This window comes from Manduca sexta, chromosome 15, assembly GCF_014839805.1.
Source record: "Manduca sexta isolate Smith_Timp_Sample1 chromosome 15, JHU_Msex_v1.0, whole genome shotgun sequence".
Lineage (NCBI taxonomy): Eukaryota > Metazoa > Arthropoda > Insecta > Lepidoptera > Sphingidae > Manduca > Manduca sexta.
Window position 1 is genome coordinate 5,938,809 of NC_051129.1, and position 18,411 is coordinate 5,957,219.

At 35.2% G+C, this 18,411-nt stretch overlaps 1 protein-coding gene across 1 annotated transcript; it reads left to right on the forward strand.

The window, feature by feature from the left end:
* Positions 1-198: 198 nt before the first annotated feature.
* Positions 199-17,527, forward strand: LOC115440043 (transcription factor Sox-9-A). Its single transcript, XM_030164179.2, has 3 exons — positions 199-894; positions 13,455-13,601; positions 15,511-17,527. The coding sequence occupies exons 1-3, from the start codon at positions 794-796 to the stop codon at positions 15,905-15,907; spliced, it is 645 nt and encodes a 214-aa protein (XP_030020039.1). The 5' UTR covers positions 199-793; the 3' UTR covers positions 15,908-17,527.
* The last annotated feature ends 884 nt before the right edge of the window (positions 17,528-18,411 follow it).

Here is an 18,411-nt window from a genome sequence, read left to right on the forward strand (position 1 = left end):
TCAAATATCTTAAATAATGTTCTCAACAACTTATTCGATCCAACTTTTAATCCGTCCATTGCAAAGTAAAAGTGGTGTTGTTAATTTTAATGATTTCTGAATTGATTTTCAAGTTGAGCAGATATTTGACGAGTGGACCGCTGGCTCCAGTAGGCACGTGGATAAACGCGCAGGCGTCGTTACGTCAGAGCGGCCGGCAGGCCAATAGCGGACCGAGGCGGCGCCGCTTGCGCGCGCGCACCGCCCACCGACCTCCACTAACGGGAAAACTCGGAAAATTTATACCCAGTATACCTAAATCATTGCATTCATTGCAACATAAAGATATCTAGAAGATTCTGATATGAATTCTATTTTAACCCCTTAAGTAAAAAAAATACTGCACCATTACATAAAGTTAACTTTAATTTATTGGATAAATTTGCTAAGGATCTGCCAGCCCTTGTTTTGTTTGAGATATGTTAAGATTAAATAATGTTGATCAACCCACATAAATCAATAAAAAATCCAAATTTCGTCGAACTTACCTACACTAAGCATTATTACCTTTGTGGTAATATTTACATTCACAAGTAATATAATAACGGAGTAATCGATAAGTAAACAAACAGAAGATGGTATCGGCGTGCCGCGCGCGCCCCTTCTGTCGAACATTTTTATAGTAATGCGCGCGCACAAGGAACTCTTTATAGAGTGTGCGCGCGAGTCGACTGCACGCGCGTTCATCCCGCGGCCTATACTACGGGCCTGGCTATAGTTATTTGTCATAACGACGATAGGTCTAAGTGTAAATATGAGCTGGGAGCAAGAGCGAGGCAAGCAAGAGATCAACGAGGCCGTCGGGAAACTTTTGGTGAATTTCAACTACGACAATATAGTGCCTCAGCAGCCCAAGTAAGTTTTTGTTGATATGATTTATTTTGGCATTGAAATTTAATCTTCAATGTAAATACAATTGCAATTGCAGTAACGGATTCTTTTCAAAACTAACGAATGTATGTAATAATTACGCGTAGAAATATAAGTCTACTACTTCATCATTTAGTACATTATATTGGTAATTAGGTACTCAAATACGTAAAAACCAAAAAAAAAGAGTTGTAAATTTAACCAATATCTTCAATTTAAGTCGTCTTTTTATTTGACATTTCCTTTAAATAATTATATGTCTTTAATGCAAATGTAATCAAAAAAGTATATGTATTTATCTGTGTTAAAAATTAAACAAAAGATTTTAAAAACATTAGGTTTAACCGCAACCCTGCTTCGTACGCGTGAAAATATTTTCGCAAAATAAAACTCTGTGCATTTTTCGGTTCAAATACGTGCTCAAATACGTTATAATTTCAGGATATGCATGTCTATATGTCTAATTTTATTTAAATTCATTAAACGGTTTATGCGCGTTCTTCTAACAATCTTATCTTCCAAATATCTTTACAAAATTCAATAATTGTGTACGACTTGGCAGATTCGTCCCTATTATGTGATAGAAAGAAAATTTAAGTTCAGCCAACACAACAGTACTATGTTTTCTTTCAAAGTTCATCCTGATAGATATAAGAGTTCGTCTTATTAATTTTGAACAGGTCTTGTTCATTTCGAAAAATGTCCTGAGTCAGTCGAAAACAAAAAATAATTTGAAAAATATACAAACCAAACTTCTAAGTTTGCTATCCATTTTACATATTTCCTACATAATATATTATCACACTTAAAAGTGATCGACATAATATAAAATAGTTTAAAATTACCCTGAAATAACAATCACTGTTAATGCGAATAGTTAACAAAAGACATTAATATGTTTCGTTAAGAAAATTCTAGAACCTTATAGAAATATAGTTATTATTGGCTATAATTACATCAATCGCGGTTAGTATTAACTTCATTATTTTACTTATCATGCGTATTATGTCAATAATAATTATATATGATATACCTTATATTATTGTTACAATTCAATTACAAAGAAATATCTTGAACCTAAATGCAGAGACGTAGTAGGTAATCATTGCCGAGATGCGTACCTACCTATATAATATATGGTGTTGTATCTATATACCAACCAATAACAAAACCGACAAGGCTTATAATAAAATAATCACATTATTACAAGTGATTAGATATATTAATGTATATATTATGTGGGCGTGGTTTTGTTTGTGCATCGGCCGCTGATCGGCCGACGCAGAGGCCGCGACCCGCGGCTCATGAAAGCGAACCTCCCTTGAATATCATAATCATTATTACTGGAACTGAGCGATAAGTCTCAAATGGTATAGGTCTTATAATTACCTAAACATTATACTGTTATTGGAATACTTGATAATTGTATTGTGAATGAAAACAAGCCACAATAAAGCTGATCTGCTACCAGATAGCTCTACAGCTGAACAGTCAAATCTGGAATTCCATTTTTAAATGATACCTTACGCAAGCCATGAAGTTGTTTTGTTGCCAAAATATATATATTATTCAGATTGATTCAGTCTGATATTATGTCTTAAATCTCGTTTCAATGCAATGGGATTAAAAACCATTGGCGTAAACAAATCGTACCTGTCGACCCCCTTCAGAAATTTACGGCGATTTATTAGCTTATAAGTTTAACAGCATCGCATCAGCATTTTGTTTATAATACCTTACTTTTATTTCAGTATTAATTTCACCAATATTAAATTGTATAATTTAATGATTTTGTCCATATGACCAGCATATACTTAACCTCTGGCATGCATGCATGCAACTTTTCCCTCAGTTTCTCTACCACGTGACCGCCTGTGGTCATTGATTGAATATTTTATTTATTATATTATCCTATTCTACACAACAGCAAACTGTTTCCACGTACATTTCTTGGGAGACTATGGTAATTCCCCGGTGTAACGGGCTCGTTCGTGCTGTAAACAAATAATAAGTCTGCAGCATGGCTCTACGTCACATAATATTAATAAATATAACATTCAATTCATATGTTTGTCTAGGAAAAGTTAGGTCTGGGTACAACTCGGACTTACAGATTGCGCTGAATTTAAACATTCATCCCGTGATCAAACAAACAAAAACAAAGCTGGGCACTATCACTGTATAAAATTCAAATAATTAATATTTTGATATGATGACTATGCGCGATACCAATACTCTGATTTGCATGTTTATCAATCAAAAAGGCTTCACAATTTTCCCGTCACCGTATTACTCGTTTTTATTAAACTGAATGTTAACACGAGCAGACTTATTCACAAATATTACCAGCACTACATAGAACTTTGAACCTTAAAGCTTTATATGATATAGCATCGGACTCGTCTCTACGGGAAATAAAATAACGTAAATCTGATAGAGAAAATACTATTCTAGGTTCAATTTTTTTTAAATTGAAATAAAGTAAAGCTTGCATATAGTTTCTTAGATGCAAAAATATACCATAAAACATGCAAGGTTTAATCAGACATCCTCTAGGTTATGGGATACCGAGCCGTTCGTTCGTATTTTGTAAAATGTAGAGCTGCTAATAAAATACTTGAGTTTATTTTGTAATTATTTGTAACATACGTAGTCTCATTGGTTTTCTTAAGAACATTTATTACACGTGTAAAGTATGAAGTTTCGAGATTAATATTGAAGATGTATTATTATTTATGTAATTTTATTTATTCAAAAATAGTAGAAACATGGTAAATATTACATGTAACATATAATGAATGACTAATGCCTAGCCCGCCACCATATCTGACACAGACATAAAGATAACTAGTCAATTACAAAATTAGCTGAACAAATTAAAATTTCTAATCTTCTTCATATATGTAAAATTAATTGAAACTTTTTCTTTTCTTCATTTGAAGTACAATAATTTATTTTATTTTATTTTTACGACAAAATGTATTGATAAGCACACAAAAGGGTACAGACGATTTGAAGTTTTGAATTTGTACAGCTACTTATGTAGACTGTACATACTATTCTGAATACTTCAAAAATACGAGCGCGTATGTCATAATATTCTCAACATCGTTTGAAGTAATGAATTGCACATAATTACGTAAATGCATTAGGAGGAGACGTATCTCGTGACAAGTCGCTGTAAGGTCAGCGGTGCCGCTTTACAAAACGACCACCACTTATTGAAACGGCACTCTGTTATGTATTATCTACTCCTTGTTCATTAATTTCTGTGACCGTCGGCGCTTTACATCTACTTATTAAATTAATATTCAGTTCGAAATATTTCAACAAAATAACTATCTCCCAACTTAATACAGCAAAAATATTAAAAGCAAATATCGTTACATAAGTATCAAGGAGTAGTAAAAATGGGAAAGATTTTCAATGTTTATTGCCAATTTTTCTGATTCAATGATTTTTTTTCAATTTAGCGCTGGATTTCTGTGACAACTTAAAATGTAGTAGAAAGCAAAGCTATTTAAAGACGTCAATATAGTTGGAATAATAAAAAGTTTATAATACTTATCAGTATGATAAATGGAAATAAATAAGAATATTTTAAATTATCTATACTTACTGAATTCATACCTGTAAGCTAAAGGACGCTGTTTGCAATCGACAACTTATATTCTATAAATTGCTTGATTTCTATGGGAGCTGCTGTTCTTATAAACACAGTTATTGTGTGACAACGAAACTCCTTCAGACAAATTTATTATAGCGTAATTCTTTTCATAACGTATAATTAGATTGTACCTGATGCAGTTTTCTGTTAATGTCTTTTTCAATCTCTAGTACGAAAAACTTTTGTTTATTAATTTCTATAAAATCATAACAATATTTAAAATTTACCGAGCTTGGCTTGAAGTCAGGAAAGTTGGTCTATTATAGTTGGACTTTCCTATGACTCTTAGCCAGTTTTCAGCTTTTCTATGCAATGTTTTCTAAAGTTGCCTGCCTCGGTGGCGTAGTTGTACTGCATGCGCGGTACGGCAGCGCTCTGAGGTCCTGGGTTCGAATCCCGTGTCGGGCAAAGTGATATTTGGGTTTTTCTGCTCAGTATCAGCCCGGAGTCTGGAATTTGTGCCCGATATGGCGATAGGCTCGCCCCCTATCACATCATGGGACGGAACACACTTGGCGAAAAGTGGGTGCCATGGTTGCGCCTCTGCATACCCCTTCGGGGATAAAATGCGTGATGTTGTGTGTGTGTTGTGTTTTCTAAAGTTATACTTATCTATACTTATAATAAATCTGTAGAGAGGTCAATTATGTACATGAAATATATTTCCAAAATAACTATCAGGGGGTGATTAGGGATCGATACTGATGCCAAAAATGCAATTAGTAACATTTTTGTCTGTCTGTCTGTCTGTCTGTATAACCGTTATAGAAACAAAAACTACTCGACGGATTTTAACGAAACTTGGTACAATTATTTGTCATACTCCTGTGCTGGTTATAGTATACTTTTCATCACGCTACAATTAATAGGAGCAGAGCAGTGAAGGGAAATGTTGGGAAAACGGGAGAAGTTACTCCATTTTTTAAGCTTCCGTCGCGTTTGCAAGCTTAATGGTTAAAGCTACACAGAAATCATGTATGACGGAAATGTTCTCCTTAAAATTATGTAAAAAAATATCCCACGACAGCATATGTCTATCTTTTATGGTTGACTCACAATAACACGTGTAACTCCCGATAGCTTAGCAGTTCGAAGCTTTCTCATTATATTTGTCTACTCTTACGTTTATAACACTCTCAGTCATCCCTAATTATAAAAGTTAACATTATTAAATATTCCATAAAAAGAATCATAGAAATCGGTATAGAAACACCAAAGTTATACATGAAATACGCTAATAATAAGCCATCATGCGTGAATACTGAATCATGCTATAAGGATTATTTTTGTATATATATAAGGTCGCGAACGCACAGGCAGGCGGCTTGCTTGGCACCTAGAGGCTAGCGAATCACCTAGCGAGTAGCTTCGTAATACGAACATTCTCGAACGTTTGCGACCGGCTCCATTTTTGAAGTCCGAAATCCACGCGGGCGAAGCTGCGAGCGGAAGCTAGTATAGAATAAAATTGGGACCTATTATTGACAATAATTATATTACTTACAATTAAAATCGGTGATGTGCAGATCGGAAATCTGCAGTAAACTAAATTAATTTATCTTTATAAATTTCTTTTCATCAAGACAGTAATGATATCATATTGCAAGACACAAGTAAAATAATTAATTCTCAGCTAAATACACCAAGTAAATACAATGTTTTTATATTGGTATTTGTTCCTTCAGTACTTACAATGCCGAAAGTTTGGTTGAAGAGGACGCGCCTCATCGGACGTCGTGTGACGATCTTTATCAGGTTCCCTTCCTGCCTGAGCGATTTATTTCCGCGTGACGCAGCGATAAATGCGCCTGTGCAAACATTCACATTATGGGGCGCTTATCTCCCATTGAGGGCGTCCCCGGCCGCTAAACCTCCATCCCGTCGTAATGTTTACCTTCAATATTTATTTGATACTAATTAATAACTGTACTCTGAATAGGAATATGAAACGGGTTAAACTCTAAACCCTATCCTCGTTATTTTTTTTTTATAACTTTGCAATACAAATTAATCGAAACTAGCAATGTGGATACTGTGTACAGAAGTTTATAGAGCTTTATTGAAATGAGTAATAGTGACAAACTATTTTTTACAACAGAAGGTTCAAAAATAAGTAACTATGTAATTTAGTAGTGATCATAACTTCCCCTTAACAGCCACTTCTGAAAAAATACCCACAGTTTCATGGCCAAACCCTCTGACTGGGAAAGTAAAACATTTGGCTTTTAATTGACAGCGTGTGAATCTCTGTTGCCAAACAAAGAATGGAAATTCCTTTGAAATTAAATTTTACGGCATTGTCTACACAATCAATGAGTTCAAAGCTCCGGTAGATTAAGATTTCCCCGTGGAATCGTCCCGCGAGCGAGCGCTGCGGCTCACCGGTGCGAGCAAACATCCCGTCGGTTTGCGGAGTTGATTGTAGCCTGCATTGTAAGTGGGGGCGCAAACAGCTCACAGGTGCCGCCGGGGCCCGCACCCCCGTGTTTGTTCGAGCCACTTCGCGCCCTCCACACGCGTCACTTTCACATAAGACTTTAAAATGTCTACGTTCAATCAAAATCAGTTTAGGGGTACAGGAATTCTACTTTCTATGTCCACTATAAAGATTGATTAATAAAACTAATGACTTAAATATGTTGCGTAAAACAAACAAAAAGTAGAGTTTAATTAACTTTAATGAACATATAATTCTTGCTCTACGTCATGATTTCAATGCGTAGGGGCCTATATAATAATTGAATACACGTGTAAATAAAATATTATTTCCTTCATCATTTTACATATTAACTTCATTCGGTCTATAAAGAAGAAAATGCTCTGACGTGGAAAGTTTTACGCGGTAGTACAATAATTTTTAATTATTCGGTGCGTGCAAGAAGCGGGGCTAGCGTGTCCAGTGTTTCAAATATTGACAGAGTTGTAATCTAACCGGCACCGTGTGTGTGTTTAGCGTGGTGCCGGTAATGGACACGGTTAACACTGACGCCACTAACACCGCTCTTCATTACCGCTTCACTATTTGTTTCCAATGCTTGCTAAATGTTATTCGCAACTTTACCATTCCCTACTATATGTTAAAGTTACATCTGCAATTAAAATGTTCAGACATGACTGTTCGCGGTCTTCATTAGCGCAGGTCTAAGTTTAGTGGAGTCGAACGGTGTAATTATTTCAGATTTCCTGTGGTCACTAAAAAATTAAACAAATAATTTTATTACCGGATCATATACGCCTTATCATCACATTTATACGGCATGTTAACCGCTGAGATACGTTGTCTGTCGACTGTTACTTTATTGGTCTGCTAATAAGAATTGATGCCCTGATCCCTAAATATATCTAGTCAGCCTCTTTTTTAATACTTTCATTAAAACTCAATGACATCCAGACTTTTCCGTCCTAACTGAAATGCTTCTGCTAATAATAATAATAATGTCACATGAACTTTCACAAATCCAAGCTCTGCAGTTGCCCTCTGAAGATTATAGTTAATCTATATACTATTATATAAAGCTGAAGAGTTTGTTTGTTTGTTTGTTTGAACGCGCTAATCTCAGGAACTACCGGTCCAAACCGAAAAATTCTTTTTATGTTAGATAGCCCTTTGTTCGTGGAGTGCTATAGGCTATATATCATCACGCTATACCCAATAGGAGCGGGGCAGTAATGGCTAATCTCAGGAACTACCGGTCCAAACTGAAAAATTCTTTTTGCGTTGGATAGCCCTTTGTTCGTGGAGTGCTATAGGCTATATATCATCACGCTATACCCAATAGGAGCGGGGCAGTAATGGCTAATCTCAGGAACTACCGGTCCAAACTGAAAAATTCTTTTTGCGTTGGATAGCCCTTTGTTCGTGGAGTGCTATAGGCTATATATCATCACGCTATACCCAATAGGAGCGGAGCAGTAATGGCTAATCTCAGGAACTACCGATTCGAACTGAAAACATATTTTTGTGTTGAATAGTCCTTTGTTTGTGGAGTGCTCAAAGTTATATATCATCACGCTATGACCAATAGGAGCGGAGCAGTAATGGCTAATCTTAGGAACTACCGGTTTCAACCAAAAAATTCGTTTTGTGTTGGATAGCCCTTTATTTATGGACCGCTATAAGCTATATATCATCACGCTATGACCAATAGGAGCGGAGCAGTAATGGCTAATCTCAGGAACTACCGGTTTGAACTGAATTTTTTTTTTGTGTTGGATAGCCCTTTGTTCCTGGAGTGCTATAGGCTATATATCATCTCGCTATGACCAATAGGAGTGGAGCAGTAATGAAACATGTTGCAAAAACGGGGAAAATTATGAGTTTTGAGAGCTTCCGTTGCCTGCGCTGCGTAAACGGTTAAAGTTATGCAACAATGATGTATGACGGGATTGTTTCACTTAAAAGTTCTAAATAATATAACAAAGTCCCCGCTGCATTTGTCTGTTACGTGTTAAACTCAAAAACTACCCAACGTATTAAGATGAAATTTGGTATGGAGACAGTTTGAGACCCTGGGAAGAACATAGGCTCCCGGGAAAGTACTATTTTTATAACGGAAAACTTTAGCTTGAAAAACTTTATAACGCGGGCGGAGCCGCGAGCAAAAGCTATTATAAATAAACGTCTTCGCATTTTAATTCAACCCCATTTTTCAACCCCATTCTTCTTGTTTAGTGGTTGATACAACAGTTATGATTATTTTTCTGTATATAGTGGAATATATACACAACCCGTGGTTATTACTTAGTATTTACCAGATACCACAAGATGACCTACCAGTTATATTGCTCAATACCGGTAATGTATGAGCTTGCAACTTTGCTACAACATAAAATGCAATGCCTATAGGTTCACAAAAATTACATGACATAACTCAAGTATATTTACCGCGATATCGCGGTCCGAGTGGACGTTATCAGCGATAATGTGGACACAGATGGCCGCCCAATGTTCTCAGGCGTCTTACCCTCTACACTGCGGACTAATTGACAGTCACCGCTTGAAATAGTAAAAGTTATCATGGGGCTACTGTCCCATAGTGATAACTTTTTGAACTTCAGTTTCCTAAACTGAAGCCCAATTTTATTGGGAGTTCGAATATTCGAGAGTGCGAAAGTTTCTATTAATATCTTCTCAGATTTATGAAATTATAATCTGATCTATATTTATTCCGATTTCGTGAACATATTCCAAACTGTAAGTTCTTACAACAAACAACTGTAAGTCTGTCCGTTTGAGCTATCCGTATATTTTGTATGAAAGCTTTATTGGGAAAAAGTATATATGGACACAGAAAGAAAGAAAGCAAAGTGTTTAAAGCCCTATGACTTTAAACACTTTGCTTTCTTTCTTCCTATTGGCTATCCAATAACATACAATATCACCTCATTCAAATAATTGGAAATATTTTAGACATACTCTGAAATAAATAAAAAATAATCAAATATGATGCTTTGCAATATATATGAAATTCTCAGTATACAAGTAAATTATATGTGCATGTGATTTCCGGGATGTAAGGGCGCATCGGATTGCATTCGCAGAACCGTTGCAGCTTATCGAACGACCGTTGTGAGGCGTATCTGTACATGGACACACCCTCTATCTGTTTCATTCTATATACATTTATTCTGATCATTTTAATATTTATTCATAATTAATCGAATGTTAATATAGATATATTAATTTTAATTTTTCACCCATGTCTGAAGTTATCCTCAAAATTAAACCGTTTTAACGTGCTCTAGCCTTTACGTGTTCCCTAAAAGATATATATGAGTAAAGAAAACGATGGCGGTATCTAGGATAAATTAAATACAATAAAATTGATATTGCCAAAACATCATATTTTTTGTATAAATCCACATTAACCTAATTACTTTAAAATAAACTTTCATAATCACAATTGATAACATTATTTGTTTTATGATCAAAAGACACTTGGGAGAATTTTTTCCCCTATAAATTCCAACACCGTTCCCCTTCACCCCTTTATGTCACAGCTTTCCCAAGGGATTACAGCCAGGTGACTTATAATCTAATCGTTTCGTACATATGTAATGTTGAGACAATCTTCAAGTGGCAGAATGATTGTAAAAGTCATTCGTCGGCTACTGTGGGGTTTAACAACGCCATTAATCGTTTTATGGTAGTTGTTACATCGACTGTAAAGATAACTGTGGCGGGGGATGTTTATAAGACGCCAGCGCTCGGTGACAGAAGACCAAATTATAGCCCACTTGCATATTGTAAGACTTGGTTAAAGTAAATAAAATGTACATAGTATGAATGTAATGTCTTTGGATCCACAAATAAAATATTTTAGATGCATAAATAGATATAGGTAAGTATTACCAACTATTACGTAATACATCCCTTTCATTAAAACACTACTGTCATGTTAACTATTGTGATTATATTCTGGTGAATGTTAAAATAGGTATTTTTAAAATGTCGATATTTAATCTTACAATTAAAATTAAAAAAAAGTCAATATTTCTGATATAGTATAACCTATTGCACCGAATTACAAATAAAAGCCGATGTTTCACTAGGCGATGTAAATAGGTAAGATTCGCTTCAGTGATAGATGTATGTTGGGCACTGGGCGGTAGCGTCGGCGCAACACTGAAGGGCAGAAATAGCGTGGGCGGGCTCGTCACAGATGACAGCTATCTGCTCTGTTTATGACTTCCTCAGCCAATGGCCTCCGGGAGCCAGTACCCGTGTGCCAAATGTACCTGACTAGACAAATTCAATCTTAAACTCCGTAAAGTACATTTGTTGTCAATTTTTTTCTTCGCTTTTCTGTCGCCCATTTTGTGCCCAGAGCTATGTTGTTAAGTACATACCTATTTCGATGAATATGTTCACTTTAATAAACAAATAAACAGTTGTATTTGCTATAGCTTAGGAAATATAGAAATATTTGTAAGTAGCGCAAAAATAATCAATTATTACCGTATTCAAACAAATTATATATAAATAAAAAAACTTACGTAAAAGTTGTACTGGCAGTTCGTTGTAATTTAATCTTTATTTACGGTCATTAATCAAAGTACAAATTCATAACAAGCAGGTGCTACTAGTTTTGCACATTGTGTTAGTAAAAACACCGCGCCGACTTTGCTAAACAATTCTTCCGAATTAAGCCAAACATGCCGAAATGCCGAAATAAGCAAATATAGCCTACGACATGTTCAAGGCTTACTATGACACGTGCACACTAAATCATATTATGAAAGACCTTGAAAAACTATTAATATAATACCACTGAATACCTATTACCTACACAATTAGGTTCTAACTCCATCCATATCTACTATGATAGGTACCTAAATTGTATCATTAATCATGACTAACTTAAACAAAAACGTTTACATTTATTCTAAAGTAATAAACACAGTACACGTGCCGTAGATTGCTTTTCGGTTGCTGGAGCACTTGTGGAATATACGTGGCTACTCAGATTTCGGCAGTCACGCTATATTTAAAGCGAGATTTATAATATGGATATGATTATGCGATGTATACTGGCATATGTGCACGACTACATTTTTTGTCCTTTTATATTTTGGACTCTAAGTACCTATAACCAGACTACTGCGCGTTACTTTATCCGCTTTATAAGCACAATAAATAGTTTATTATAATATTTAGGTACTCGTTTTCTAGAAGTACGTTTGACTATTTGACATTATTTCAATTCTGTAATACATGCTATACTTATATTTAATATATTTTAGGCATATTATTTTTACTATCACAAAGATATCTGTCGCATTATCAAAGTTCGTTTAACAACTTTATTTTAATTGTACATATCCCAATTGAAATAAAGAGTCAGGAGCCATGAAGTAAGCATGGACAATATAAAATGCAACGACGATTTATTTATAAATCGAGGCTCTGAATACAATTAAAGTACCTTATAAATCTCCGCAAAGTTCGTAAGTACTTAGCTGAGTGTAGCAATTAAATTAGTAACAACGAGTAGTTCCTATCTGTGATTGTCAGAAGCTGAGATGTTACTAACCAGATGGCGGCGCGTGGTGGGTCCTCATCTGTCACACGACAAAAACTAGTCATGCTTCCAAACGATTGTACTTACTAGAACACATTTAATTAATTCTAAAAACTACTTCGTGTATACAAATTTCTCTTAACATAATTTTAACCTCATAGTTCCATGTATACGAGTGTGACGTAATAAAACTCAAAAACGTTACGAGAACCCATTCGAAGTAATAAACAAGGAAACCGCCGCAAGTTCGCCGAAGTTATAGGTGATTATTTCTCCTCACATTGCTTCCCGAGAGTAATCCGTTAGAAATCGATCGGTTTTTAGTGGCGTGTCAGTGTTTGAAGAAAAAAACATAATTTATTATCAGCATTCAAATCGCAAGGAAACCTGAACGCGGCATTAGAAAATAAAAAGAGTAATAAAATAAAAGATGTTTACGAGCGTAAAATGACGTGAGCCCGCGCCACTTGGGCTGTTTACAAATTTTACATGCACTGTTACTGCCCGTCGGTATAAAGGGTAACTCGTAATTTATTTTCTTTATAGTCGTCACTTGATGGTTTTAGTTACCTAGTAATTATCGGAGCCGCGCCGAAAGCTAAACCAATTTGAGTAGTTGGACCACTCAGAGCGCGCCCGCTCAAGTGCGCAATACATATTGTTTATGTCAACAGAGCTTTTTGTTCGGTTTTTGTTTCAACTTATACTATTTATAGATGTGCCGTCGAGTTAAAGTAATAGTTATACACAATTCGATTCTTTATGTTAACGGTTTTTGTCTAGACAAGAAAATCTTAAGTAGGTACATTATATTATGTACGTATTACACTATGATAAATTTTATTTTCTGTGTACAGAGGAGGCGGTTGCTCGCAACGAAACCACGTGAAAAGGCCCATGAACGCTTTCATGGTATTTGCGCAGGCCATGCGAAGACGTCTCTCTGAACAGCGGCCGTCCCTACACAACGCAGAACTGAGCAAATCATTGGGAACTATGTGGAAGTTAGTATGACTCAACACTGTAATTTATGAATCTAACCATTAAGAATACATATGCAATCCATTCAGAAATTAAGTATTAGTTTTTTCTGTATCTTACGTAATTGTATTTCAAATAATGAAACAACTTCTAATAAAATTTTATGATTTAATTAAAACAGAAAATCTGTATATGATTTAATAAGAAATTTCTAAGAAATGCAATGTCAAAAGACTCAAATTCAAGGCAGCCGTGAAAGTAAGTTGCTGAGCCCGCGTACCACGTTATAAGTGAGAGCTGTAGTAATATCCATTGAGAATACGGAATTTGGTTTTTGATGCGGCTAATAGGAGAGATGCGATCGTGGTAGAGGGTCAGGATGCGCGTGCGGCGCCCAGCCGAGCGGCGTGCATCGATTGTTTACTCATTAAAATGCTATCGCCGCTAACTGATACGATAACATCTCTAACTGTTTCGGTTCGTTCAAATAGAAAATTGTAGCTTAATTTCGCACAAAGAAAAAAAGTTATCTACATACCTACTATGAAATTATGAAGCTGTGACATACATAAGCACCGTATCTCATCGGCTTACACACGTCAAAAGAATACAATATCAAATCAACATAAGTCGCACAGCTTGATGTGTTTTTTCAGAGATCCACTTAAGTTTAGAAAATTGGGTGAAAACGAAAAGCAATAAAATATTCAATAACAAATACAACGTATGCTGGCTTGGAAAATAAATTAAAATAATATTTTCAAAGCTTAACGAAAATAATACCTATGAAATAATTATAGATTTTAAAAGTTGGACTCTATATTTTCATTTAAGGAAATATAATTCCATAAACTTAAATTAGATTTCCTAGTAAACGTATTACAGATTTTTTTTTAATTAAATATATTTCTTGGGCCACCCACGCCCTTTAATCTCCGTATGACTAAGTATTGTGACATAAGAATGACATGAGCACACGCGCCTACTCTTGAATCATCAAAGAAAACAGCCGGTGAAAAGAACCTGATTGTAATGTGACGATGACTCTTTTTCACACTACACATACAGTAAAATATACATTAAAGGGCTGGCGATCTGTTTTTTTGTTACAAAAATCTAAACTCGAACAGTGTTACGGAATCAAAAAATCCTTTTTCTAAATATTGTAGTAAATTTTACTACCTAATTAATTAATTATAATTAATAAACTAGAAGTAAATAAGATATTATTATGCTTGATCTATAATATACCATATATTACAAAAATACGTCTATGTTAGACGTTAGTGCGTATTTAATGTTCTAGATTCCGAGAGATATCAGACATATCAATCTATCTGATACATTTAGCGAATGTGTTTCTGATCATCGTGTTCCATTTGTAGCATACATGAAATCTCTTAAGGCTACACTTGTAACGCGATCTTAATAAAGGTACTTAATATACTTACATATATGTGTCAAAATGAAATATATAAATAATATTCTAGTAACATGAGTGTAAAATAATCATAAATTTAAATGAAAAATAACTTATTTTTAGAGGCAGACTTAACGGCCAAACTTTTGCTCACAAACTAGAGTTGTAAACGAGTTCATAATAATTATTGTCAAAATGATTTAGCGACCGATTGATAGCTCGGCTTTTGTGGTGTCCCATAAATATTATATTTTGTTCGAACAGTATAGTGTAGTATGATTCGAGCGCAGTTCACGGCACATTAGCAATGACCGCCGGCATCTGGACAGTCTCGCCGATGCTATCGTGCAATCGCCGGCCCACTCCACTTGCACGATCCGTTCTTTAAAATCACTCGGTGATGCAGCATTTTGTATTGCACTTACTATTCCCAAAATTAAATACCGGGTATTTGAAATTACTACAATGCTTATAAATGTAGTATAAACCTAAATTACATGATTTATTTTCAGGAGTTTAAGTCATGAACAGAAGTTACCGTTCATCGAAGAGGCTGACAATCTCCGTACGCAACATAAAAAGAAATACCCCGGTTACAAATATAGTCCACGACGTCGGAAGCCGGCGCATTCCACAGCAACACGACTTAAACGAGAGCTTTCTTCGGACCAAAGCCACATTGACTTCGAGGGCATGCCGGAGATATCCCCGGCGTTGCTGGAGGGAGGCCCGCCAGACGGCGCTGAGTTCGAACAATACTTGAAGCCAGTGCCGGACTACCACGAGCTCCAGCCACGGTACTCAGCCCACAGCCTCACCCACCATGCAGTACCACCGTTGTACGCGCCCGTCCCACCAGATCTTCACTCCCCATGCACCGAATGGCAGCCCTACCCAGGTCATCCCTAATATAGGCGCTATTCAATTGTTCCTGAATAGACATAGTTTAACGCAGTTTCCTAAAATGTTATTTTATCAACATTTTTTGTTAAGTTATATAAAACTAGGTCACATAAGTTGTAAATATAAGTAGGTCTACATCGCGAGGCGGCTTTGCGCACGTGCATTTAATCAGGAGTAAAATAAACATTTGGTTTGCTATTCAGTTATTATTTAAATACAGATGTTATAGTCATGAATTTTCCACGTCACGTTTGTAAAAATAACAAAAATAATAGATTTTACTATAAAATATTTACTGTGTTATGCCTCTATGTAGTGTTATTATGTAATTAAACTAATAATTAATATTTAAATTAAGGTAGGTAGTTAAAAAATCCTTCAGTTCCAAAGTTATTTAACATAAGGATATAAGTTATTACTTATTAGGCGCTTTCAACAATTTATATTTTGTTTTAAAAAATCAAGCTATGTCTTGACTTAGGGTAATCAAAACAAAACCCGTGATATAGTCTGGAACACAGAACAATTGGTTTAGATGTCCAAAATTAACACAAATTACTCTGATAAAAATAAGAAAGGAAATAGTAGTGAAGGGTGAATTTTTCCAAAAGGGAACCCAATACCACTTATAGGTACTAATAATATGCATTTAAACGCAGTCTGGAAATCGTTTTAATGATAATTAGATTTTACATAAATTACGAAATGGAAGCTGGCAAGAATGAGGTTATATGGACCCTTGGCTATTGAAAGCATAAAAACATTCATAAATCAGCAAATAAATAAATTATATACCTACTTCTCATCCATGGTCGTGTAAATCCTCGTGGAAGATACAAGATGTATCTCATTATACTTACTTGTACCGGCCAAACTCTGCCTGAATAGGAATTCTGTACTAGTGGCGCCAATTTTAAACTGATATTTAGCTGGTAACGCAGTAAGGTTTTGAGTTTTAAGTGAGTCTTGCTGATAGTAGGATATATTTTATATTCGTTCATATAGCGACCACCGTACACAAGGTGTAAAAACACGCCATACAGGCTCATGTAAGTGTGTGGCGTTCCGGGATAAGACCGGAATATTTATATCGACTACCGAGAGGTAATCTCTTGTCAGTGACCATTCTATTGGGCCCCAATCTATTTACCATCAACGTGCAGTCACTTGGCCGTCACCGTATAAAAAAGCGGTAATTTTCGGCCTACAAATTAATAGTAAGTGACAAACTGTACAAGTTTATTATGGAAAAATGTTTAAATGTATATCGTTCATTAGACAAATAACGTAAATTCGAATAAAACTTAGTGATTTAATTGTCCGTTTTAGTGCATTTCGCTGCTTTTTATTACATATAATATGGTTTTGATAGTGCATATAATCCGATGTCTATTATGGGCCATCTCCAGACTTCAAAGCTAAACTTGAGGAGGAGCGTTGTCATTCTTAGTATAGCGTTTAATATTATATTGTTATTAGACATAGCTATATTTAAAACGTGGAAGCACCATTAGTTTTACTTCATTATACTAATACAGAATATGTTTAGAATAATTACTGTTGTGATTAATTAATTATAAGTATCATATTCATGTTATTGTTCAAAATAAAGTGGGTTTATTATTTCCGTATTAATTATTTATAAATCACGTTAATACCCTACGATTAACGAAGCAACGTAGGTAAACGTACATATAAATTAACTATCTTTATTTACAGATAAATTAACACATGGATAAATTAATAATGTTTAACTCACAATAATAATTATTATTAATCAAAGCCCAAAGGACGCAGACGCTTTACCAATGGGCAATAACATCTGAAGCTTGCGGGCAGACATTAGTAATAAAATGTTATATCGATCTTATTCACTTAAAACAACGCTAATGTTACCAATGTTCATACGTAAAATTTCTATAACTGAAATACTTTAGACTGAAATAGTATGTCCAGTAGTTACACTGGCTACAATGTCCTTCAAACCGGAATACAACAATAATTACACACTGCTGCTTGGCGGCCGAAATAAGACATTGCGGTGGTACCTACCCAGGACCTAACAGAGACCTACCTACCTACGTCAATACAAGCCCAGTGCCAATGATTAAAAAAAACATTTTTTTTATACCACCATACCACCTATATTTTTAAATTCTCGCACAAAGAAAGAATGTATGTCATATGTGATGGAAAGAACATTCAGTAAAGTCTACAATAAGCCTTAATGCATAATAATTCTTACACAGCTTAAATCTGATGAGGAAGAAATCTATACTCTATACTATATGAAGCTGAAGAGTTTGTTTGTTTGCTTATTCGAACGCTGTCAGGAACTACTGGATCGATTTGAAAAATTAGTTTTTTGTTGAATAGCCCATTTATCGAGAAAGGCTATACGCCATATAACATCACGTTATGACCAATAGGAGCGGAGGGTCAATGAAAAATGTTGCAAAAACCGGGAAAAAATATTTATTTCGAGAGCTTCCGTTGCGTGCGCTGCGTAA

What these genes read in the sequence shown, in the direction of transcription:
- LOC115440043 (XM_030164179.2), top strand. Translation starts at nt 794, where the DNA reads ATGAGCTGGGAGCAAGAGCGAGGCAAGCAAGAGATCAACGAGGCCGTC. An exon ending in ATAGTGCCTCAGCAGCCCAA is followed by an intron (nt 895 to 13,454) that starts GTAAGTTTTTGT and finishes TTCTGTGTACAG; the next exon opens with AGGAGGCGGTTGCTCGCAAC. An exon ending in TCATTGGGAACTATGTGGAA is followed by an intron (nt 13,602 to 15,510) that starts GTTAGTATGACT and finishes ATTTATTTTCAG; the next exon opens with GAGTTTAAGTCATGAACAGA.